Below are 27,058 nucleotides of genomic sequence, written 5' to 3' on the forward strand. Positions count from 1 at the left end.
TCCAGTAATGTCCGTTAAAAATGCAAGATCAAGTGTCGACTCAGTGTTCTCCATCAGCGACGTGTCTTCGCCTTTGGATTGCACGATGTTTTCATCATCTCCTCCTCTTTGCTGACAGCTAGCTTGTCTCCACGGCAACCGTTGCTGTGAAGACCAGTAGTCCTGATCTAAAATGAAACACTTGTTGTTGTTGTTTAAATTAAAAAAATAAAATAATCTAATTTAGACCAATGCAAGTGTGATTTTTTTTTTTTTTTTAAAAAAGAATAGCAACAAAAATCTTAGATGCTGCTCACTGCTAAGTGGCGCTATGGTGAGCTATTTTTAGAACAGGCCGCTGGTGACTCGTGGTCCTTGTGGCCGTGGGCACCATGTTGGTGGCCGTGGGCACCATGTTGGTGACCCCTGATCTAAAATAATAAAATGTTTTGATTGAAATTATTTTGTGTTGTGCTCTGGAGAACTTTTATTATATGTTGATGTACAGTGATATAGTCCAAGAATATAAATATGGAGCTTGACAAGAGGTAACATTTCCACTTTAACAAGCGCAAAGGTAACAAATGAGACACGGCTTGTTTCATTCAAATTCCCCCAAAACCGTGCACAATTAAAAACTACTTCAAAATCATCTGATCCTTATGAGTATTTTAATCCAGGCATCACAAACACGATCCCTGTTCTCTTTTTGTAGTACTTTTCTGTTTTCTTTAATCTGTGCTGATACGCACAGTGGTTGGACTGGTGTGTCTCTGTTTTCTGCCAACAGATGGCGGTGTTGCTATAGTAACGGAGGAAAGCATAGTGCGTGACTGAAATGTTTTCTAATAAAGACGATCGACATAAATCATCACAATAAATGTGATGGCCATTACAGGTGTCTGATTAGACCAATGTTTACGCCTGGATGATATGTTGAATATGAAAATAATTCCCTATTTGTAACATATAGTTATATTTATACTTAATTAGCGTATATTGTAGGGAACATAAAAATATCATTTGGAACAAGAGGGAGCAAGTATAAGGTGCTTTTTATTTGAGAACTAAACTAGTTTAGCTACCCTAAGTAGTTTTATGTATAATTGCGCTAGATGACGCAAACAACGGCCACCTGTCGCTACGCAAAGTTTTAAGTAGATAGAAAATATACATCAAACCTATAAGTATGTAACATATTGTGGATCTTGTGAGGTACATGTTACATTAAAGGCGTTGTCGGCGTCATGCGTGATCGCCATGGCTCATCAGACAAGGGGTGGGGGGGAACCCTGACAAAAGACGAGAGAGAAAGTAGGGTTTGTTGGCCAGAAGTTACTCCGAAACCCTCTGGGACTATTCAATGCAACATCTGCCAAGGGTGGCGACCCCTTTCACACCACCCCCCTGCGTTCATATAGCATTTCTAAACGGGCTTTTCACCAGTGCAATGACACAGCGAAGAGAGTGAGCGAGCAGAGATATCGGTAAAGGCTTTATTGGACAACCCCGCAGTGACACCCCCCACCAGGCTTTTTTTTTTATTCTTCTCGGCTGTGCGCGCGCAGGAGCAGCTGTCATTGGCGCTTGTGCCCGCGCGCTGCATTTAGCGAGACTACCCTGTTTGAAGATTATGCTGCAGCTCTTGCTCTTGGCCATCTTGTGTCAGACAGGATGAGAGTGTGAAAAAAAACACCTACAAGGAGAGGAGCGGTTTTTTTCTTCTCAACGTTGACAGGCGAATACCACAGAGGCAAAAATCACGTCTGCTATCGGCGCTGTGTGTGTTGGAAAGACCTCGTACGAGCTGTGGATTATTCCTAGGACATCACACTGAAACCATGAGCTGGGGGACAGAGCTATGGGTGAGTCCTGGTGCACTTGTAACGTTTGCTCTCGCTTTATCATTGAGTCCGTGTGCGTGCGTATAACGGTTCTCAGAATAAACACGCGTGTGACAATGCGCAGTACCCCGCTTTTTTCCGCTAAAAACGATGTCTAGCGAGCACGTCTTTATGCGTGTTAGTGTTCGATGACATAAGCTAAAGGGGGGCTAATTTGTAGCAGTTATTGCGTGAGATTGTGTGTTTTATTACTACGAGGTGGTATGGTGTTGTTAGCAAGAAGGGAATGGTGCATAAATATGGGCAGCTAGCGTTAGCTCGCCATCCATTTTAGTTTACATTTGAGCCTTTCAAACCACGCTTTTGCACACACCCCCTCGCAATATAACACGGCAATTCCCGTTTCCCAGCGCAGACAAATCGTTGTGGCTGTTTGTTCTCTTTGCGGCGACGGTTGCCTTTTTTTCTCTTTGCTTGTTACCGTGTAATGCATGGCTAACCCGCAGATAAATGCGCACATCTCACAGGCTGCATTATCAAAGCAAGCAGAGGAAGTAGATAAGGTTAAGTTCCCCTAGTTGTGCATCTCTGATCCTGAGGTTACTAAAACCAGAGGCAAATGTTGAACTCGTTCTTCCACTAAGTAGCAGGTTACACTCATTTCACTACTTATGGATTTATTACAGTCGCTACTTTTAAGCCCCCCAGCTGTGTAGTTATTTGCATTCTCTAAAAAGTATTTGCATCTACAGAGAGATTTCAGATAGATTTTGAAGTAAAAAGTTTTGCCATAGTAGCTGTTTCGAAATAGCAGGTTAACGCAGGTGTTGCTAATCACATTAGCGAAGGATCAGAGGTGTAATTAATGTGATTAGTAACACCTCTTATTTCATGTCAAGATAGTTGCTGTGAAAAAAAAGAAACCGCATACTACATAGGCCTGTCTGAAAAGACAATAATATGGTTCCTGGAGTCACCAAGACCTTTATGAGCAGCAGCAGAAGACAAAGTAGAAGCCCAGTGACCCGACTACAATAAATTCCTCTACCATGATGTCACTTTTAAGCCTATTCCTCTTTGAAATTGACTTTCAGGCAGTGTTGAACTTCTTACAACCTGGAAGTAGCCCTCATCAAGCTAGCTGGCATTTCCTAATTTGTATTCAGACACATGCTCACACTTGTAAGGCAACCATGTAAAGAAAAAGGAAAAAGCAAAGCAGTAATGAACATTACAGCACTCTTTTTTTATGACTCGATAATAGGTAGTTGTTGCAAGTATGAAAGAGTGATTCTTCTCCCCCCAGAGGTGCTTGCTTGTTGGCTGTTTCACAATTAATTGCACGTTTTAAATATAGCACATGTGCTAGTTTGTGCTTTGGCACAGACATGCATGAAGCCAAGCACGGAGTATAGATTTGAACCCGTCAGGAGGGTCAGAGTGTATTTACATAAACTCACGTTGCACCGTTTTTCATGCAAATATTTATAGCAAACACAACTTCTTTTAATATGAGGTGTCCAGCTTGAGAAATTTATTTGCTTGGTTTTTACCTGTGTGCAATACATCACATTACAGTCTCTTTAGGATTGCAGCTTGGAGCCCTTTTTGCCCTGACACAAACAGCAGTCTAAAGTCAATGTTATAAGTTTGATTTTTTTTCTTCTAGTAGACATCAAGGGGTCTGGAGATAGTTAACATAGGGATGTTTTTTCATTTCAGAAAAAAAGGAGGGGGAGCCACTCACTGAATTCTCCAGTAATTTACCTGGTCCAAAGTTCACAAAGAAAACCAATGGCACTCCACATTTTGTTGCAGTTTTTCTGTGCTCTCTGTGTATTTTCACTTTTGTACCACAATGCTTGGCTGACAAATGCTATTGCCTAGGTAGTCATGCATAGCCAACATACCCTTGAGGTACTTTACAGACTTTCATGTGTACCTTTTGGTCTGGAAAGCATTTACAAGTTTTTTTGCAGAGAATAATGTATTACAACCAGATGCTTGCTTTTTTTTCTTAGCAGGCTGAATAGAGTCCAGACACTTGATTCTTCAACATGCAGGCTGATTTGAGCAGTGCTCTGCAGGTGGACAATGCACACAGCTAATTGCGCTGTCGTCCCAACACAGCAACCTCAGCTATGCTATTGTGGCAGCACCCACACTTTTAAGTAGAACAAGGATGTAACTAACCAGTATGTTGTTGGTTAGATTGCATGTACATTTAGTTGTGCCCTGCATCTATGCACGATCTTTATTATGTACAATCCAGTTACTTTGATGTTTATTAAACAAATATAAGTAGACATCCCTCACATTTGAAGAGCTATAGGCAGAAAAGTTTTCACAATAAAATAGTTATCATAATAACTGTTTTAAGATGAGTGCACGGTTTCTGCCAGTGTAATATGAGCATTAGCTGTCACAAGCCTCGAGTGTAATGTTGCACTCACTTAATGCAACGCTATCCATTTGCTATAAATCTAGAGAGAACAGCATAGCTGAACATGAATGGATGAAATATCAAAAATTCTGCTTGCGTAAACCATCCATTGCTTAATCATTGCAGCTGTAGTTATTAGCCTGGCACGACACAAATTACTGGACATTAGCCTTAAAAGGAGCATGCAGCGTGACAGATGAAGGTTGAGTCACGACATGCACTGAACTTTTTCAACAAGCTCATCCTGTTGTTTCTCGCTTTGAACAGGAAAGTGTATGATATTTCAGGAAGTGAAGTAAAAGTAGAGCACAGTTTCTAAACTCTTAGCCACATGGTGAGGTAGTGCAAACAGATCTTATGGCGATATTTCTCCCTTTGCTGCTTTGTGGAGACAGTAGAGTATAACTGAAACTTTATCACAATAGAGAATAAAGTGTTAGCAGAACTGTATCAAATTACTTTTGTGGCTTGCAAATGTGAGCGTTAGACAGACTAACAGGGTAAATAAATGAACTTGACTTGTGGTGGGTCTTTATTGTTTGAACTGCATTACTCACAATGAGTAAAGCACCAACCAGTCAACTCCAAAATGTTGAATACCTTTGGTGCAACATCACAGCACCGATAATAGCATTCACTGTGTTCTTAAAGAAAGGTTTTGAGAATGTTTACTGGCATGCCATCCCACTCATGTCCTTGTCACAGTACCAGTTAGATGCTCAGTGTGTCAGAAACAGTGTGTCAGAAGAGCCTTGCTGTGGTTTGCAACATTATTTCTAAACAGCATTTGCCACTGACAATACAACCTAACCAGGATATTAAACATCATTACATTCTGACAAAATGCTATAAAAAGTAAGTTGGCATCAAAGTCTTTGGAAGATTGTTAGGAAATAACTGGCTTTCTTTTTGTGAAAGCAGAGAATTGAGTAAAACAATTAGAATCACATGCATGCACAAAAGGGAATAAGCATTATGTACAAATGTGACCGAATGGAACGAAACAAGAAGGAAGTCAAATGTGGTCTAACTTGTGACTGTTTCAATGTGGACCTGGTGTCAGAAAAAAATTAAAATTTTGTTCCTAACTATAGAGGTCTTGTCACCTTTAATTTAAAACAAAAAATCTAAATCAAGTCGGATTGAAGTATTGAAGAAAGCAAGACCGCAGCATTTCCTCTGAGATGTTGCTCAGATGCACAGTGTAGAGCTGGTGCTTTAAGCTGCAGAGGTGCTACTATATGAAGATCAATGAAAGAAGAAGATGCACATAATATTCTCAAAAACCAAAGTTGCATAGCTGTGAAAACTGAAAAAAGAAGTTAACCTCACCTTCTGGCTTTACAATGTGACTATAGAGCTTTCCATTATGACACACCTTGAATGTTTCACTTCTCTCGTGTGGATAATTTGGGAACTGGACAGAAGCTGCTTTTCTCACAGTTATGTTGGAGTCCGCTAAGTCTGCACTGCCTGTAGGATGTAAAAGTGTCTTTTCCTGTGACATAACTAATTGATGAGGCAACATGGACAAGGCTGAAACTCTACTCAAAGAGCAGCAGCTTAAGGTGAGTTGAGCTTTACAGAAGCATCACTGGATTTATGAATGAGGACACAATATCCCACAGAAGTGAAGTGCACTTTCCCAGTTTCTTTGATCGTGCATTGTATTGTATTGCCAGTTTCACCCAAGACATGGATCTGTGTGGGGAAAGTTGTACGGTTTGGAGAGGATTTGTAAACTTGCTTGCTTTCTCTTATATTTTTAATTGGAAATTTTAAGTCAACACCTGATGGTTTTAGTCTTGCATTTGCAGCAGTGAAGTATTCAGGGCTCTTTTCCTGGTGGTGTTTTTGGAGTCTAGTGTTAGGCAGATATTTCCCCAGTGTTTTCTGCTGTTCCATTTCATCTTGATTCAAGCTCCCCTGGGCTCTAGCCTCATCCCTCCTGGTGTTCTCTTGATATTCAGGGCATTTCCAGGACTGAAACCTGAGCTAGCTTGTTTCTTTCTATCAGTGTGTTGGAGTCAGTGGGGGTCAGAGCCTGAAACCCTTGGCAGACTACAACCACCATTGCTCTCACCATTAAATCTTGTACCCGTCACCACCCACCTGCTGACTCAGCGATACCACTTCCAGTCTATTTTCTCTTCTCCTCCTTCTTTAAGCTCTTGTGATGCTAAACAAAGATGAATGAATCTGGATTTGTTCTAAAGACTCTTAAGGAGTGAAGAACAGAAGAAAGCGGCATTCATACAGAATTGGCTCACAGCATTTTTTTTAAAATTAACTAGACCATTTAAAGTAGAATTTGATTTGATTTCCCATTTGCTGGTTTCTTAAATGTGAAAATTTGGTGCTTTTCAGATGACACGTGACTTCCTCCACAATGGGAGCGGTTTAGGCTGTTTTGTCATGTTGTCCATGGAAATGTGACTCATTTCCTCCCACCACAGAGTGTAACTGTAACCTCTAATCTTTAGTCACCACCTCTTTTGTTATTTGTAAAGTCAGATTTTAATCATTGCTGTGACAGTGGCAAATATACAGCTGTTGAACTGCAGTCACTCCAAGTTGACATGTTGTCACCTGAACCTTGTAGCTGTCTGTATTATCCTAATTGCTGTTATATTGTACCGCATACTGTAAGTGTGACTTGTAGTGATGGTAGTGTATTTATTGTTTGTTATTTTTGTGGCTTTTACATTTTTGTTATCTCCAAAGACAAACTGTATGTGATAGCACAGATGTTACATATAACCATCTAGGAAGCATCAGGGTGTGTGTGTGTGTGTGTGTGTGTGTGTGTGTGTGTGTGTGTGTGTGTGTGAGAGAACGTGCTGAAAACACGAGTTTAGTGGTTGTTGTGAATGCACTTCCTGATACTTTGCCTTCTGGAAATCTGTTCATTTTTATTCAAGCTGTGGTCAGACCATATTATCAGTTACTTCAGGACTTTATTCATGTCAAATGATTTAGTGGTAATAAAAACTGGACCATGCAGACATCCAGTTACCACACGTTTGTCTCCCACTTTTTTAACTGCGGGACTCCATTTCTACCAATTACTCTAGCCCACTCATACCTTTCTTTAATATTGCTCAGTAGCTCTTGTCTCTTACACTCTTTTCATGTTCACTCGTTTGGAAACAGCTTTAAAATACTGTTTGTTTGCTTTGACCATGTCAATACAGCATTTATGTGTTGTAGTTTTTTGGGGGGGATGCACCAACTTCTTAAACAGGCATTGGTTCTTCAGCCTCAGTCCCTACAGTTTTGATTATATCTGTGATATTCCTTCCTTTACAGTTAGAAGAAGAAGAAGAAGAACTGACTTCATATTTATGGTTAATAAGTGACTGTGTGAGCTTTTTTGAGGCTTCTTTGGAAAACTACAGTGTTGTAATGGATTCTGCTTTTGCAGGATTCTGCATTAAACCTATTTTGTCTCAGCTAGACTGGTATTTTGAATAAGGTAGAAGGTAAATTGTGTGCACTTACATTAATAATTAATAGTTAATGATGCCAGACAGAGAGGACAGAGAGCACTGATTGTAGTGTAAAATAGCTTTAACAGTAAATGCCATTTAAATCTTTAACCCCGATTCCCATTCAGTAACAGCTATGTCCCTCACATTTCTCCCTGAATAGTTGTTGCCCTCCATATACTGTACATTAAAATAGAAAATACTGCATAGAACTTAGAATTGTCAACGTGTTTTTTTTGTGTAAGTGCCTCCATGATGAGTAATCTGCCTGTCTTGTCAGGCAGCCCCTAAAAAGAGGCATCTTTACTCATATCCTGAGATGAGGCATGTTAGGGTGGAGCGAAACGACTGCCACATAATTTAGAGATTGCCTGGGAAACTGTAGCACATATCTCAGCTCATTTAGATAAGTGAAAGTACTCCATGTTCCCTAAGGCCTTTACCTTGTGGAGAAGTTGTACACGTATATTAACATGAGCGTAAAAGAGAGAGAAATGAATGGATTTATAAAATCCAGTTATGGTCCCACAGTTTGTGTGGCCTGTTAGCAGATTACTGGCTTTTGTTCAGCTGTGTTGGTTTAACAAGTACACTAGTGAAAAAAAAACAAAAAAACAAGTACACTAGTGAAAAACAGCGCGCTCTGTTGTATTAGCAACACTGCTCCCTGACTGCGCTAGCAGTAGTTGTATGACTTCACTTTTAAATTGTGTTGTGCCACTCAAGTATAAATGACTTCTTGCTGATGTGCGCCTTCACCTTAAAGAAAGTGGTTTGACCCTTGTTATCTGAAGCTAAGCTGGAGTGAGTTGGAAGCATTTGCAATAAATGTTCCGTGTCACTTCTGAAGAAAGTCTCTAGCAAGACAGTTGGGTCAAAGTGTAAAATACATGAGATGCAAACATGTTTAATCTAGTCTCTCATTTACAACCACAATGTTTGCCAGCAGACTTAATTATAAGGTAGTGCAGTTTGTTTGTGTTATTTTTTTTTAAATTACATAAGTCCCATGGCAGCCATAATTTGATTTTAAGACTTGTTGACAAAGATGTGCAGTAATCTCAGACAGTATAGTTTGAGCCACTGCAAAGGAACATGTTGTTAGTATGTTATTCAGTGGAAAGTATTTAAATCGGGCATGTCATGGCAACATGTAGCATGACTGCCTTGAAACCCGGCATCTATACTATTAGGGACAGCTGAGCAGGGGTGTCATTTAGAACCTGAAGTCAGTATTAACTCACTGCTTTGGCATGTGTCTGTATTTATTTACCAAGCAGCAACCTCTGGGCCTGTAAAAATGAAGCCAATGTCCAAGTGCCAAAGGTGCATTTCCTTAAATGGCCAATTGAGGCTGGTTCCAAAGATGAGCAATCTGCAGCTGTGCAGTTACCACTCTCATTTAAATTGTCTTCACACTTAAAAGTTATTCATGTTTGAGACATGGTTGCTTTTAATACAAGGTGGGTGCTGAGACTGTTTTGGTGCATGTTGGAGCTTTTTTAAGCTCATTATTTTACATTATCTGACACTAGACCGACAGACACTGCAAGAAGTCTTTTCATAGCTTATTTATTTATAGGGGATGAATTTTAGCAATGACGAGAGGGATTGTGTTTGTGTAATACACCCTTAGCTATGGATGCCTTGAGCTGGTCAAACTGGTGATAACTTAGCACTGCCATTAGCACTTAGCACTCCTCTCATAATTTAGCTGTTAAAAAACAAAACAAAACAAAAAGTAGCAATAGTAATTATGGCTGAAATCTTTAAAACAGTAGTTCAGGTAAGTTCACAGAGGATCTTTCCTATGTGCTATAATAGCATATATCTGCAATAAGCTAATATCAGAAAATGCTGTTATAGGTTGATTCAATTGCAAGTTGTTTGCAAATTAGAGTGCCAGATTTAGGTAAAGTATAGATCAGCCTATATGTAATGGACAGTCAGTACACCTCTTGCTTTAGTGATCCATTTATATAATCTTATGAAGCTTATGGACAGGGAATCTATCACAGTTAAATGTAGATAACATTCAGCTTGAAGAAATGAGAGATGATTATCAACTGACAGACTAAAATATAAATTCATTACAGTTCATTCAAATTGGGCATTTTCCAAAGTTCAAAGTTTCCTTCATTCCACAGACCGTGTTATATAAAGAATTAAAGAGCTTTATCCTCCAAAAAGAAGAAAAACAGCTCAGCAGGAACAATGGCTAATGTGTGTTTGCAGGATTAGCCACAAAGCAGCCTATTGGGTAGTAAAGGTAGAAGGGGGTGTAGTAATCAGATTAATGACTTCATGGTTTAATCAAGTTCTGTGCTAGTTCCTTCTCATTATGCTTCTTATTCTTGGTGCATTCTCAGAGTTTACACTGGCCCCTGTGAAATGAAAAATGTTTGCGTATTAGGTATTATCAGGAGTCTTTGCACCACTGTATTCTGGATCTTCAAACTATCAGCACTCAATTATTATTCCAGGACAGGTTTTTCTTTTCTATTTTATCCCAGTGAGACGGATTAATTTGCGATTTATTTTCCTATCCTGTTGCTTCATGAAAACAGTGACCATGTTGCGGAGAAGAAGTGAGTTTTTTGTTTTTCTGGACAGTGCTCTTTCTGTGATTACACAAAAAGAGGAACAGAAAGAAGAGCCACCGCTGAGCCCTAGTGACGAGTATCTACAGGTGCTACTGCAGATGAAAACGACCAGTGCTGTAAGTCAAGTATTTCTGACTTCAGTCATATTTGCACAGTGATTCGTTTAGTTCAGACAAACAGCAGGATTAGTCAAAGGTATGGGTAACAGTCATAAAGGGTTCTGATATACTGTCTGAGTGAAAGAAGAGACGCCGAGCTGCAGCAGAACTTTCCATTTGATGTCCAAACTTTCCTTCTTGAGTTGGCTATGACTAACAACTGACATGCAGAAATGTCCTGTTACATAAATACCACAAGAAGCTCTTCTTATTAAAGGAGCAAACCTATGAGAGCTCATACTTCTTACCAGTGTTACAAGACAGAAGTAAATAACAAGATAGCACAGTAAAAAAAAAAAACCTATAGCTTAAAGCAAGAGTGCATTATGCACATGTGCATGAATCAACTTCCATCCTTAAATTTTCAGACCATCAGAGGAGTTATTTCTATAAATACCTGCAGTGCATGCAAACAAGAGTTGTTTTACGTAAGGTCATCCACCGCCTCAAACAGCTGTTCATATTTTACAGGAAGTTTTGCGTGTATGGTTGCTGCACATGTGCATTTGCCCTGGACACGTGTGCCTTGTACTTTCACAGTTATTTTCATATTACCTAACATGAGACAGTTGATAGCTGATCCTAAAAAGTGATAATAAAAATTGTTTTCATATCATCATCAGTTTTGTTGTTGTTGGTAAGGCTGAGGCAGGGGGGCACTGTATTTGAAGAGTTTTCAACCTGCTAGTCCTTTTTGGCTTTAATTCATTATGAGGACATAGGTAAATTTAGTGCGTACACCATAATAAGTCCTTTTAACCCAAGTTATGATGCCTCTGAGTGTACTTTCTTTCTTTAAAGTTGCCATTGCCCATAAGTTTGCAGGTAGGCTACTTATTGACTTTTGTAACTCACTGAATTTTGTGCTATTTAAATATGAACATATGTTCATTCTTTTGAATGAACATATGTTGCTACTCCACGCTGCAGCTGGTGGAGCTGTGATTGAATACGTGTACCATTTACAAAACTATTATTAGACCAAACCTACTTTGAAGTAATCATCATAATTTCACACTCAAAGCCTTAAACATTTAACATTAAAGTTAGTGTAACATCCTAACACAGACCGGCTTTTAGATGGTGTTTGATAATGATTTTGTTCATAGTTGGAGACGAGTGACGAGTACCTACAGCTCGTGCTGCAGATGAAAATAATTTTGTTTTGAGCTGTAGTATGCAAACAAATGCAAAATTTACCCTCGACTGCTTATTTTAACAAAATGAAGCAACACATCTGTGACCTGGTGTCAGGTAGTTTTCAGCTGACTAAAAGTAAACTTTCAGTAATTTTACTAATTAAGCCATTTGGTTTGGGGGGATTTGTTTACCACAGTTGTGAAAACACCTTGGATTTAAAGATGTAGCTCTTTAGTTTAAATCAATCGTGACCAATTTCTCCTCCTGGACTAGGGGGTCATACTGAGCTATGGAGGCATTGTTCCACCCCACTTTATTGGACAAAGCCTGATGTGTGTCAGAGAGAGGGTTTGGCATCTCCACCAAATATTTGTTCTTGCAGCTGAACGCCCACTGTCGTGAGGAGGCACAAGAAAACGCTGCATTGACCCACTCAGGGGGACATCAGTTTTCACTCCATCTCTGAGGGTGGTGCTTTTGTCTGGTCAGTAAAAAGCTGTATGTAACGTTCTGAATAATCACTTAATAAACCAGACCAGGACATTTTGTGCAACTTTGTTTTTTTTAAAGTTGAGGCTACATTTGGTAGAACAATTGGGCTATTTGTTTTTTTTCTTTCTTTCTTTGGTGTGACCCTCACAGCTTAATGACCAGTTCTCAGTGAAAGCAGATTCTTCCTCACTCTTCTCATTCGGGACGGGGTTTGTCAGCTAATGAGACTCAAAATAGCTTGCTCATATTTCCCGTGATTCGAGTTTAAAGCTGTTCTGATAACCATAACACTAGTTTGGTGTGAAACAAAACAAAAACCTCTGCAACTCAGACAGTCAGTGGTCTGTGTAGGAATCCCCGTCATTATATACCTTGCATGATTCACTTCCACCAGCAAAAGTCTAGACAAGTAGAAAAGAAAGAGCTCCTCCTTTGACAGCACAGACCTGCTGTTCTTGCTCTTCAGTCAACGCATTGACCCTTCAAAATAAAGGCAAAAGCATCCATGGACTTTTGCACTGCTCCCTCTCTAGGTGAGCATCTGTCTCCTCGACCACTCCGGGTTACCCTCTGTGCTCGTGTGACCTCATCACTTTCTGTTCTTTCTTTTCATTCAAAGCCTTTCAGTGGGTGGTTAGACTCCTTATGTTTAAAGTTGAAATCCGATTAAAGGCTTAATTGGAATTTTGCAATTGCATAAATAAAAAAAAAAGAAAAAGCGATGCATCAAAATAATTTCAGTAAAACATTTCCCAGTGGGGACTTATTGTTATTTTTAATTTATTTTTCATTTACTGTAGAATTGACTACGTTGCAGAGAGAAATAAATGAAGCACATTATACAAACTCTTTACTAACAAAACAAAGCCAAACATAATTCATACTTTCATTTTTTAAAGTTATTAGTCTGTAATTCCTTTTCATGTTCTTTCCTCTGAGTTGACAAGTGAAATAGCCCCCCCTTGCCCCTTTTTCTTTATTCTTGTGCTTTAATGGCATATTGATTTTTACTGTGATCAGCAGAGCAGCAAACTGACCTCTTCAGGGTTGGTATGAGTCCAGTAATATAAGAAGTGTGCCCAGAAGTTTGCTGATGTAACACAGGGCCTGTTTCAGGTGCTTTTTCCATGATCTCATTATCCTGGCTGTACAAAAGGAGAGATAACTATGCTAAACGGTTCCCTTTTGGTGCTCCCTGCATTCCTTCATGAAGTGAAAAGTCTAGGGCTGTCCTAAATACTCACATTTAGCTTAGCAGCTTTGGTAGTAATCAAAAGCAAATATCTCAATCTTTAACCTCTTAAGCCCCAAGCCTAACTGATCTCCTGCCTTTTGCCCCCGTATCAGGGGGCGTTGGGGCTTAAGAGGTTAACAAAACCTGGGGAGCAGGGTGCTAAAGATGATTGATCTGATGCCTTGTTCTTTAAACATAATTTTTATTTTAGGCTAATTATTTTAATTGTTGATTCTACGCTTACTAAATATCTGAATGTAAGCGTGCTGATACTCTCTACTGTCTGCTGCTGAAGAAAGGAGAACAGACAGTAGGCCAGAAAATAATTTTTCTGCTTCAATACTATTTGTATATGACTTTACTGCATTTCTTTTGACAGTTAAAGAAATATATACTGCTTAAAAGGTGCATGTGTTATTCAAAATTATTCAGTGGTTAGGAACTGATTATTAGGATAAGACTATTTTATTGTTTCCCATAGGATAGATAATAAAATCTTCATAGATTAGGCCACTGTTGCATCCAAAAACGCGTAACATCAAAGATAACAAAAAACCCTGAATGGATTACTCCAAATCCCTTCAAATAGCTCTTATTGCTAATGTTGTTACGATAAGAAAAGAAGCCCCTTCTTTCAGTTGAAGGAAGAAGTGTGAGGTATACATCATGGAAGCAATGAAATGACCTGGAAATTTTTATTTTAAAGCTACTGGGTCAAAAGATTAGTTTTGACTTTGAATACCACTAAATTCATAGCAATTGTGAAATTTAGCCTGAGGTCTTCGTGAGGTTTGATTTAATTACACTGGTTTTCAAAAGCTCTGCTATGATCAGAGAGGTTGGAGTGATATTCTAAGGGCCTGAATGTTGGTGTTAGAAGTTTTTTTTTTTTTTTTAATACTAGTCACTGTTCATATATAACTTGTGCCCTTTTTTTTCATTAGATTTTGCATAGAGGGAGAAGTTCCAACCACATAATATCATATATTGTTTACAAAGTGAAATATTTCTGTGAATTTAATCCAACAGGAATTTGTAACCATTCCAGTGAAACGGGCTCATCTTTGCCTCAGATGAGTTGATGTGTTGAGAAAGCCTGTCTTTAAATGGGGAGCAAGGCAATGGCCTGGGCCTTTATTATTTGTGGGATTGCAAAAGTTGTTGTTCAATAGTATGTATTAGTTCAGATTAAGTGGCAGTCTGATACCTGCACTGTAATCTTCCTAAAACGCTCAAGAATAACTAGAGTTTATGAGGCTGACCCTTATACAGATATGCATTAGTTTTCTTACAGCCCATGGACCACCTACATAAATTTAGTAACTGCTAATGTTCCCTTTGTTCTCAGTTTGAATCTGTTTTCCATTTCCTGAATAATAAAAAACATTTAGTCACACAGTTATATTTATTTTCTTTTATATACGACCACACTAGTACATGTGGCTCACTGACTGGGACGGTATCCTGAAAAAATAAGTGCAGTGGACCTGGGTCATCTCCTGAAGGGATTCCAGCATATTGGCTTTGATAGCAATAAAGTCAGGTGTCCGAGGCAGCAGATGAAAGGATGGTTGTCATAAGTTATTAGTACAAGGGGCAGTAGGAGGATTAATGGAATGGATTGTTTCAAATTTAATGTCTGTTAGAGGTTTTGTTTGTATTCAAACCACTTTTGTTATCATATTCCGTATTTCTACTTGAATTTTTCTCGTGTTTTTTAGGGCTACGACTAATTACACTTGATTGAATTTTGGCAGTCATTCATTTAGTGTGTTCCGTGTCAAAAACTAGTTACGTTTTCACAATTCTGCAAAGCAAATGTATGTATTATATTGGCTTAGTTGACTTGTGTCGGTTTTTTGGCAAGTAGCATGACATTTAACTCATTCACTGCCAGCCATTGGCAGTGAATGAGTTAAACCCATTGACTCATTCACTGCCACTGACGGCTATAGACGTCAATGGCAGTGAATGAGTTAATCAGAGACGGTGAGCAATTTGAATCTGTTGGGTCACATCTATTTTGTGATTCCTAAATCAGACATGTGGAGACCTTGCCCAAAAAGAGCCAGCACCAAGATACATAAGTCAGTCATGTGGAGGTTCAGCTTCAGCTGTGCAGTGACAGGCCTGTTTCTTGTTATTGTAATAAACAGTGTTGTGAAAATGTCTTTGCTCCATACTGGTTTACTATTTTTTTTGTATGTTTGTCACAATTAAATGTTTTAGATCATCAAACAAATTAAATAAGATAACACAAATGTAAACAAAAGGTCTAATGTCACACTTTTTCACACAGGGCTATATAGGTTTGGATGTTTTTCTCCCTTAATAATAAACACATTCATAACGTAGCATAAGCGTATGCTTTAAAAACTTTTTTGTGGCTTACTAGTTCTTTAAATTGAATCAGCGTCTTCAATGGTCTCATGGGATTAGCATCTCTGCTCATCACGTTGACATTGTGGTTTGAGCCGTCATCTTGTGAATCTGTGCACATGCATAGTGGAAGTTTTAAAGTTTTTAATTGAGCAGTTCTATATATGCACGTTTTATGTTCCTCTAACCATTGAAATGAAAGTTATGCCTGAGTCTACATTCATATAAATAGAGCCTTCAAAATACCTGACCTTTTATTTGATGCCTGTCAAGTAGAGGTACTTACTTTGAAATATGTGGGGTCAAAACCTCCCAGCAGAAAGGTCAAGTTTGCCCCACCTGATACGTTTGGGAAGTCAGTAACTCCAGTTTATCAATAAAACCAGCTTGAGATGCTCCTGTTGTTGAGATCATGGCATTACAATACAGGATTGAAAATGTGGTGTAACCTAATGATAAAGTATGAGTATATGCTTGTGTCTTACTTTCACATAATGCATTTCTTTCTTTGATCGCACTCTCTTCTAATTCATAATTTATTAATACACTTTTTCTCTTGTAGCCTGCAAATGGCTTGGTTGATGGCTTTTCCATTTTACTTCAGGAAGTGTCTCTTGATTCGTGATCTCAGAATGACTCATCATTATCATGGATCCATTTTTTTATTTATTTTTTTATTTTTTTAAATTAGATAAATGGTAAAGTGAACAAGGTGACAATGTTTACAAGACCCCAGCAATGTGGGCTAGTCCCTCTTGTAATTTTAATCCCCTCGCATATAATCCCGCCTCTTCTGCCATTTCCATTCTTTTCATGACCCCTCCCTCTGTTTTTCCGCTCTCTCTCACTGTCCTCTCTCATCCCACTTATTCCACCTTACGGCTGATGGAGCATTAAGCCTGAATGCTGTGGGCAGCCATAGCTTCAGATTCAGAGCGTGCACTTGAGTGAGCCACTGCTGCGCGAGTTCCTCCCCTGGTCTTTCACATTCTTGCTGTTTCTGGATAATCAGGAATTACTTGCTTGAACTGGCCAGTTTCTGTTGTTATTGTGTAGAAGTGGGGGTTCATTGTTCCCCATGACGTTACCCCTTTAACTGTGGATATCTAGAGCATGGTCTTGTGGATGCCCTCTCCAAATTAACCACAGCTTTTTGGTGCTCTAATTTGGAGGACATCGGATGGACATTTTCTGGATTTGTATATTTTTTGAATGATTCCACGACGAGACACAGTGGATAAGATGGTGCCCCTACAAAAAAGGGTAATCTGAGTTATGTGTGCAGAGGAGGAGAGGAGGGTTTTGTGTGCATGATGTGGGTGCAGCTATGTGTGCTTATTGTTTTCTGTTTTGTGCCCTGAATGCTGGATGTCTGTAATAATTTTCATCATGAAGTAAATATTGTTAATTGCTTTAATTGGAACATGGCGTCTCAGAGTGAGCATGTGCTTGGGCGATAACAACAAGCAGTGGATGGGTGTCTGAAAGTTTAGACTTTAGGATTGATGAGGCAGAGTTTAATTTCAGTAAAAATGTGTAAATCTGTTGATTTCATCTTCTGCTGAGTCGCTCGTTGATGAGGAGTGATTGCTCATTGAAACTGACTAACAATGCAGAGTGCACCGCTACCCCTCACCCTCATCCTTCTCACTCCATTGTTTTTGCTTTAGTAGCAGTTAATTGTGTGAAGGCTTGTTCAAAGGTGTGCAAGAAATTTTGATCACCCTCTAGACAACATTTTGTGGCTTCAGTAAAGCTAGAAATATGTTTTCCTGAAGTGTTTGAATATTTTGCACTTCTAACAAATAAGCCAGTTTAACACACCTTCTCATAGGCTACACTACACCTCTTAAACTTTTCATCACCACAACCACTTCCTGTGTCTAGGGTAAGAAAGCGCTCTTTGTGGAGGATGTTCTAAAGTGCCCTGCATGGTTTGCGTTGAGAATTAGAAAGAACTTTTTGCACTGTGCTTAAGAGCAATTATCTGCACTCAGGAAGACTACCGACATGTTAGAAGAGAGGATGGGAGATTGTTGGAGCCGCACTAAGGTTGTCCGTGTCTTTTTTGTTGTTCACCTTTGGAATTATTTTGTAATTCTCTTGGAATTAAGCATACGATTGTTAGTGAAACTTTGCACGTATGTAAATCGATATTCCAGATGAAGGCTTTTCTTTTTTGAAGTGATGAATTTCAAGACGTGACCTCAGCCAACTAAAGGCTCATTTTTTCCTCACAAGTCATGAACGAATCATGAAGAATGAGTTCAGTCTGAACAGCTGTGTTTGGTTATCAGTAGTGAGGATTGCTGCTGCTGCTGCTGCTGCCTGTTTTTACTATGAGCTCTACTTTTTCTCTGTAACAGACCACAATTTTAAATTAAATTAAGAGTAGCAAGGGGAAACTTGCTGGAAAATGACTCGGTGTCAGGAGGACAGTTGCAGGCTTATTCCAGGAAACACGTCCTTTGAAGAGTTTAAATCACAATTTAGGTTGTTTGAGATCAATTACTGAGAATAAACCAATACGTGGCCTGTGGGAAGCCAGATGAGCAGTAGTCTACAAACAGAAGTTAAATTTTAATAAACTTAATGATTAGTATGAGCAGTGCTCAACTGCAAAGGTAAAAATGCAAGTGGGCCAGAGTAAGTGAGCAAAAGATCGACAGTAGGTCCCTTGCAGTGCCGTCATTGAACTGATTGAATCGTTTGTAATGCTTAACTTTCTTATTACAATGTAAATGGCATTACAGAGTGCTTTATTTTCCTTCTTGAATGATGTAATCACCATCTTCTTCTTTTCTGCAGGATCAGTTTGACAACTTGGAAAAGCATACACAGTGGGGGATCGAGTTTGTGGAAAAGTACACCAAATTTGTCAAGGAGAGATCAGAAATTGAAACCAACTATGCAAAACAGATTAGGTGAGTATTTAAGTTTACTCAGAATCATATCGTGGGTTGCAGAAGCAGTTGTAATAATGGTGAATGTTTTCCTCTTGATGACATAGATAAAAAAGACACACACAGAAACAGACACTACAGCAGGATTTGACCTACCGAAGTGCCCCTGAGACTGAATCTTAAACACCACATTTTGAAGCTGACCTTGACCTCTGGCTTCCCATAGGAAGAGGAGACTAAATGAACAATCCCATGTGGGAAACCGTGCATTGGAATACAAGTTATCAAGAAATTCTCTTATTTTCACAGCAGTGTTGTTGTTTGCCTGCAAGGAAGCAGAATTACCTTATGTAACTGCAGAACCAAACATGCAAGCGGAAGAGGTTGTCTATTCCCCTCCATCCTTTTTGTCTGTGAAGAGTCTGTCTGCTGCTTTGCACTCTCTCCTGCGTGCTGTCTGATTGTGTTGCTAGCTTCAGTTTCAGGCAAGAGGAAGTCAGGTTGTGGGGGAAGGGGGTGAAGCTTGTGTTTCCATAGAGATTACTAGGTATCAGCATTATCAACCCCAGGTCTGACCCAGATTTTTTCCCCCCTCCAATCACAAGTGTTGGTCCCGCCCCCTCCACTGTGTTTTGCTGCAGTCACTTATTTTTTTCAGGGGAAGTAGTGGGAGTGTATTCGGTCCTGCATTGACAGGATGCGCTTCACAAGACCTCTTGCATCCATGCACAGTGGGAGATACCCCCCAAATCCACAATCCTCCTATTTAAAGAGGCCAGGCAATATGGCTAATGCTTTAAGTATTGCCCCCCAACCCCCAGTTTCACAGAATCTAGCCACTACCATTCCAGTATTCACAATGAAGGCCTCTGTAACACGCCCTGTGATCCTGTATGCAGACCTTGCCATGCCTGTTTCTTGATAATTAAGTCAGCTTGAGATAATAGGACTATCTGTCTGTGTTTATATGCATGCATTACCTACATATCTCTGTATTCACTAACTTTTCAGACCTAAATACGGACACATGCAAACAGAGGTGTTTTTTTAAATGGTGCATATAGTTTTCCTAACTATTAATTTTGTTCTGTTCTTTTCTTTCTGCAAATCTGCTCAGTAATAATGTTGAACTTTAAGTATTTAAGGTCCTCTTTTATTGTCTGGATCATTTTAATGGCATGTAAAATACATTGCCTCAGTTAAATAAAATTAGTTAAATTAAAGCAACAAATATAGATATCCAATAATTCTGTTAGTTACTAGCATCTGTCACTGTGTGTTCCGCTCATCTAGCTATAGTAGGTTTATTGACCTGGAGGCTCTCCAGATGGTCCGAATGTTTTCAGGGCTTACTGTTATCTAGCATACACATATACACACAGATATATGTGCATATCGACATGCTTGACAGAAAAGCTAAAATGAGATAGTTAGGACATTAAGACAGAGGTTTTGCGACTCATTGAGTTTTCTATTGTTTTCAACACACTGGTTCTTTGTTGTGGTGCTACTTGGCCATACCTCAGGACTAATTACCCTCTGTAATCAACTTGATTTGTGACATCAGGTATAATCTATTGGGCACACTCATGCTAAAAAAAATGCAGAGCTCTTAAATCTAATAAACTAATGGAACTAATCCTTTGATCTAGTCCTCCTTTCTCTCAGCTGTGTTGCTGGGCAGATTTTTCAGGCTCAGAGGTAACGTCTTTCATCACAGTAGACAACTTGATAAGTCACAACAGGAAATGCACAGGTGTATTTAAAGACATTGCTTAACCTTGTGCAAGTTTATAGTTATGGTTTAACTTGCTGGGTTGCATATGAATCAGTTTTTTAATTAAAAAAAAACTAATTCAAATAATTCTTTGTTCACCCAGATGTTATATCTGGGTGAACAAAGACTCACATTTTATATTCCTCTAGGCCAAAGGATTAAGAGAGGAAATGTTTGTCAGATCAATAAGCCTGCAGAAATGGGCCAATTATGGGGGAGGAATCACCAATAAGTGAGGCCACAGTTTTAATACAGTTGCAACAAATGCTATTTGAAACATATGAAACACTTTGCTTTTCTAAAGAACTGAATGCCATGTATGGCTATAAATCTACTTTACACCATTTCATCACCATACCAACCACACTGCACTAATCCATGAATAATCCTCTTTCCCTGAATTGGTGTAAACATGCACAATGCTTCAGTGTAGTCATTGCAGGGGCAGTGCATTAATGCCCCACCCTCCTCTCCCCTAGAGTCCAGTCTGGAGTAATCCAAATCAAAGTGGGAATAAAATCTTGCTGAAAACACACTGGTAGAGGGAGAAAATGTTATCAACTGCTTCAGAGATTTTGCCTCAGTAACTGTACAGAAAAATATGGAGACATATCCTCTTAAGTTGCCTCAAACCCCATTTAACCATCCTCATTTAAAGCTAGTTGTTACCCTAGTTTCAACACATTTGCTAAATATGTTGCTGAGTTGAGTGGGACACATACAGTCTGACACGTGGCTTCTGGCTGTGAGTGAATGAATGAGTGAGTGGGAGCTAGGGCTATAATTAGAGGTTGGGTGAAAAGGAGAGAGAGATAGGCACATAGATCTGCCTAGCAACAGTGCAAACACCACTGGAAAGTCGTGTGGGGGATGTGGGTATGAGAGAGCTGGATGGAGTTCATGCAGACCCACATTATATCTTTCTTAATACATTTATTATTTATTTCGACATGAATTAAGCAAGCTCTTGTGCAAGCTGAGGCATTTAGGTCCCATCACTGAACAAACTGCTGGAATCCCAGATCAAACACAGTCACCAATGACTGTAATCAGCTCTTTGCATCAGTTTACATTGACATGGTGTAATAATTTGGACAATAATGCCACCAAAGGTTCATGACATTAGACTGGAAAATTTCACTTTCTCCTTTTCATGTCTTTTCTCTGTATGAGTTAACAAATTTGTGGCTTTTCCATTTTGGTATGTCTTTTTTGTTAGTCCACAGCTTGGATATTCATTTTTAATTCGACAACAGTTCCTCTAAATTTGACAAAGGATCCTAAAGTGCAAGCACACAGTGTGCTCAAATCTTTCAGAACATTGAGTATGTTATTATGATTTGGTGACAGAGTCCCAGTTGGCTGATAATGAGTCTGGCACAGTGTCTTTATGAAACGAGTGACATGATGTACTGTAGCCTGCAATGCATCACGTTGCTGGGCTGCATGAAAGACAGTGATAAATGCTGCTGTAATGACATTAAAGGTTGTTATTTGTGTTCCACACACAAACATAACCATGCATCTATAGTTACAACCATGTTTTATTTCATCTTTACACATCCCTGTTCACTATATGTCTCATTTTCCCTCCCCCTCTCGGCCCTGCTCTAGTCACATACTGCTAACATACAGCCAGAGTCAAAACAAGGGTAATGGCTGCTTTAGAACAGCTTTATTCTGGTGACTGGCTCTGCATGCATGCTCCTTAAGGGCAATGATTTATGACATGAAGAGAGAGACCATAGCAGCAGGAGCAGAAAGCACTCTGCTGGATTGAATGGTGTACTTGAATGATCCTTTGGCAGGTCCATAAGGGCAGTGTCAGGGAAATATAATGGCAGGGGTGCACTACTGGTCTGAAGATAGGGCTCTTTGTAAGAGTTCCAGTAAGGAATATCTGACTGGAATCTTTTTCTTTACAGGAATCTATCAAAGAAATATCAGCCCAAGAAGAACTCCAAAGAAGAAGAAGAGAGCAAGTAAGTTAAATGATGCTGCATACAAGGTAAAAGGAATGCTGTGAAATTTTGAGGTGGAGAGAAGAGCCAGCAATTTTTTAATGAGTAAAAATCACTGGAAACATTTAATAGAAATATATAAAGTCATAAAGCATCATTTAAATGGGGATTTGTTATGTTTTTGCTGTAGTCTTGTATATAATTGGCAGATATGAGAGTGGTATCCTCTCATTATCTCTGTATTTAAAAACATTCAACTATTCCTTTTACTTGTTCTCACAGAGGTCGTTTTCTTTCAAAAATGAGCCATGTTTTTGGTAGCCATGTCTTTCCTCTGACTTCATTTCCTGTGGCCCACTAGGTACACCTTCTGTCGAGCCTTCCTAACAACACTGAATGAGTTAAATGATTACGCAGGTCAACACGAAGTTATTTCTGAGAACCTGACATCTCTTATCATCACCGAACTTGCGCGCTACCTACAAGAACTCAAGACTGAGAGAAAATCGGTGAGAGCTTTTGATATCAGATCTTTGGTTATTTTCTTTTTCTCGGTATTTGATTTCTGTTTCTTCTATTCCTCTGTTCCTATGCCATAAAAAACAAACTTTGACTTCAGACAATAGGGTATGTTTAAGGAAAACAGACACAATGGGCTTTTTAGCAGTGCTTCCCCTTTGCATGTTCTGTTCTCCATGAACCGAGGTCATCCCAGAGTAAATATAGATACACCCAAAGGCTCACCAGAAGAGCAAAACGTGACTGAGTGAGTCCTTTTTATGGAACACAGTCTTCGTCTCTCTGTCATTACACACTTATTCCTTCTTTTAAACCAACTAAATATCGGTACACCACATGCTATTCTTAAACATTTAAATCACTTTTATCATTACCATTATAAAGTGATTAGAAAGAGTGGTGCACTTGCATTGTGTGATGCATAGAAATCAAATCCATACAGGTGGTGGAAGAGCAGAAAGCGAGAGAGAGGATGAGACCTAGCCACCTGGGAAAGTGTTCTGAAAATCTTTCATGAGCTCTTTTGTCTTGGAAATCCTGCTGGGGGAACTGGAGTGGAAACCCAAAACCAGAGTGCTGCTCAAAGGCTCAGTGACCTTTTTTTAGATTGCGTTTTCATTCGCACAGGCACAGACATCAAGGCTCCTACATTTAGTCTAATGCAGGCCATTTACATTTAGTCTATGGACCACATCATTAGTGATCATAATGAATTTTAAGCTAAGTTTTAGATGGAGATGCTACAGAAAAAAATGGGAATTTCCCATATTTGCAAAGAGAAATCACACACCCCCAATTCATTTTTTACTTTGGTTTAGCCTGCTTCATACAGCAAAGATCACATACAGACTTCAGATTTGTCTCTTGTTGTAAAGGTTGATTAGAGAGACTCCTGCTGCTCGCAGGCTGCAGAATGTCACTTTGACCCCACGGTTCCTTCTCATCTCTCTGCACAGTTCCTCTTTTTCTACTCTATTTAATTCTTAAATATATCTGTTTGTCCCTTTTTGATCCTTTCTCATCCTTTTTACCCATTCTTTTCTTTAGTCATGTGTCTTGACTAAAGAAGCCTAAAGCAGTATATCTTCAGTTAGGTAGTACTGGGGGTTCCCCTTCATAGCATAGCCATAAAACTTGTTTTATGGCTATGCTATATCCCCTGTCCAGATCAGATAGCTTGTTCTGTACAGAGCATCATTTCATCTAAATTCATTGGGTTTCTCATGTTTTGTACAGTGTCCTTGTGGAGTAAATTTAACCTGTTAAGCTTTCAGTCATTTAAATGATTTTGCATTGAGATTCAAAAGCACATTCATACAACTCCTGAGTACTGGGGTGTGACTTTGGCTTATTTTAAGTGTTGAAAAGCCTGCTGACAAAAGCAAATTTCCAGCTACAGAAAAACATAGCACTACCAGAGAAAGTGATATATTGGGTGTTGTTTGTAAAGCCCCCAGCTTCCTATCATCCACTTTTCCCCCCTTATTTCTAAGCACTACTCAGTGTCCCCTCTGCAGCATTTTGTTTGTGTTAGACAAAGCTGTGTAGGCAGACCCAGACAGTGGGATTAGAGGCTGAAGCTGGCCCCTCCAGGGTTTATAGGAAGCTTATTGCGCAGGTAAAAGCCACATTACAAACCCGGAAATGAAAAAAAAAATCCTCATGAAGTTCTCATATGGACTTGTTTTGTAACTTTCTACACTTCCCCTTTGCTGTCTTCTTGAGTGAATCGCTTGCTAAACTCAGCTCGGGGTGGCATAAGAGGTGGCCAGCAGTGTTCTCCTAAAAGGTTTAACATAGCAAATCTAGGTGTTTTTACAAAGGTAGAATCACATTTTATATGCTGGACTAAAGCTGTTGTAAGCACAGTAAGAAATATTTTAAATATTTCACAGTTGTGACAACATACTTTCTTGTTTTTGCATTGCTTAATGCCTTAAAGTGTAATATGAAATGTTGAAGAGGGGGCAGGGTTAATATGGGATGAAGGCTCTTTAAGTCTCACTGGACTGTTTGTGCTGAGGAATCATAATAAGGTGTTCAGTCAGCATACTGCTGTCCTTACCAGGTCTCTGACCACAAGGCTTAACTGGCCTCTCTAATGAAGACTGCCGAAGACCCTTAGACTGTGCAAGACTTCCTATAACTCATCATAGGTTCCCTTTTTTATATAAGTATGTGACATATTCAGCCAGGTAGAAAATTAAAAAAAAAAGAAAGACACTAGCTCATTTAGCTGCAAAGACCAGAAAAAAAATGCATTGCATTTAGTGGAAAAGCAATAGATATTAGGTGCTTTTGTGCCAGAAAATATCATCCTTTGTTGTTCTCGTTGAGGCAGGCAAGAAAGAGAAATCATGGTAAAAACAGTGCATCACTCTGGGCTGTCCTCAAATGCCTTCTTGTGTTGAGTGGAAAAGCAAATAGGAAGGTGAGAGGGAGAATTGATCGTTGGATCTTCCAGTAGTCTCTGCATGCATATATCAATCCAGAATGACTTCAGTATAAACAAACGCTGCAGTACCACTAGGTTTGAACTGTTGCCTAATGGATTCGACATGAGGAGAAACGTCCCAGTGGAGCTTTCATAGGGTTTAATCATCTCTGTCGTCTCTAGAACTCCACACAACCTGTGGCTATTTCCAGTACCTAATGATTATATGCATGCTGACAGCTGTATGAGGCTGCAGGTTCACATTCCTATGACCCAAGTCAAGTCAATGAATGAGTAATATATCAGTTAACTGCTGCATATGCACAGATGTGCATGTGCACATCTTGACTCAAGTGAGCTTAAAGATGCACATGCTAAGCAGCAAAGAGGTTTTCTCTTTTACGTGTCAGAGAAAACAGATTTTTACAGTGGATAAGGCAGCTTGTGAGTGCACATCACACTCAGCTCAGCCTGGAAAAGGATGCCAGTAAAAAGAGGCATGTAAGGATCATGGTTGTGAAAACCCAAATCTCTGTCCTTAGATGCCTCGTATCTTTGTCAAGTGCTATGGTACCTGGATGGCATTAGAGAGTCTGTGTCGCAGCATGAGGAATTCCTTTATTTATGAAGGATGTGTCACAGTCATGAAAAAGCATGCCTACTTTCCATTATTAAGTGAATATTCAACTTTGATCTTTGATCTCATATTATCTAATCCCACTTTTATTAAACTTTAACCTCCTAAGACTTGAACTCTTTCATGTCATGCATTTTTAATTTCTCTTTGCTATTTGGGCTGATTGGGACCTGATGAATGTAAAAACAAAGAATTACCAGATTTTTGTTTCTGAGAGAAATGAGATCCACATATGAGGACGTTCATTTTAAAATTTTATAGAACAGTGGCAGTATAATGTCCTCATAAGTGAATATCAGGCCCTTGTAGAGCAAAATTTAGTATTTTGGTCTAGACAACCAAAAATGTGATGTTCACATATGTGGACTCCAGATCCTAGGAGGTTAAATATGAATGCAGCAAAAGGATGAATTCTGGGTCAAGAATTTTTTAGGCCTTTTTCTCTCACTTGTTCTGGTAATGGAAATGGCTTGAGGTCACTGAACTGCTCTCAAATGTCACTGCAGTCACATGCTGTTATTGATTAGCATGAATGGAAAAAAGATGACATGCTCATTGAGTTCTGAATGGGCTACAAGGGATATTTGTATCACCAGGGTCTGTTAATTTAAACACTGAGAAACCAGTACGGCAGAGCATCTGCTCTGATCGCTGTATATGTGCCGTCCCAGGTGGCTGATGGCTCTTTTTATTGTGTTTGAAAGTAAAACTGCCCCATTTGTCCCTGTAGTCAGTAAATCTTCATCCTCCAGCAGATCTTGTAAACCTGATGGAGCTGTTTATCGCAGTTTGTTTATCTCCATAGATATTTATGTTGTTGTTTTTTTAAACCAGATGATGTGCAGATTTCTTTTTTATAAATGTGGTTATAGAGGTAAATATTTGGTTGAACGAATTCTCCATAGTAACAGTGATGTCATACGGTCTGTGAGCTTGTGTTGTGTGGAGAGGCTTCACATTCACTTATCAATTACCAAGAATTACTTTCAGAGTACATGATTGAAAAGTTGGTCTTATTAAACAGTCACCTGCAGCTCCTGGTTAGCAGATTTTTTTTTTTTTTGGCT

General features: G+C 39.2%; 1 protein-coding gene across 22 annotated transcripts in view; it reads left to right on the forward strand.

Annotated features, from left to right (window-relative positions):
• Positions 1 to 1,302: 1,302 nt before the first annotated feature.
• LOC120714602 (formin-binding protein 1 homolog) overlaps positions 1,303 to 27,058 on the forward strand; it is a 53,475-nt gene continuing 27,719 nt past the window's right edge. For 4 of the 22 annotated variants that reach the window (XM_040000909.1, XM_040000910.1, XM_040000890.1 and 1 more), the window contains exons 1-4: positions 9,667 to 10,473; positions 18,569 to 18,684; positions 22,366 to 22,422; positions 22,763 to 22,910. In XM_040000909.1, coding sequence (XP_039856843.1) covers positions 10,312 to 10,473; positions 18,569 to 18,684; positions 22,366 to 22,422; positions 22,763 to 22,910 — 483 coding nt within the window. In that variant the 5' untranslated portion in view covers positions 9,667 to 10,311. Of the gene's footprint in view, positions 1,845 to 4,249; positions 5,835 to 9,664; positions 10,474 to 15,361; positions 17,024 to 17,078; positions 17,813 to 18,568; positions 18,685 to 22,365; positions 22,423 to 22,762; positions 22,911 to 27,058 lie in introns of those variants that run through there. The other 18 variants (XM_040000895.1, XM_040000897.1, XM_040000900.1 and 15 more) reach the window with 11 other exon arrangements.

This window comes from Simochromis diagramma, unplaced genomic scaffold (genome assembly GCF_900408965.1).
Source record: "Simochromis diagramma unplaced genomic scaffold, fSimDia1.1 OVJJ01000596.1, whole genome shotgun sequence".
NCBI classification, from domain to species: Eukaryota; Metazoa; Chordata; class Actinopteri; order Cichliformes; family Cichlidae; genus Simochromis; species Simochromis diagramma.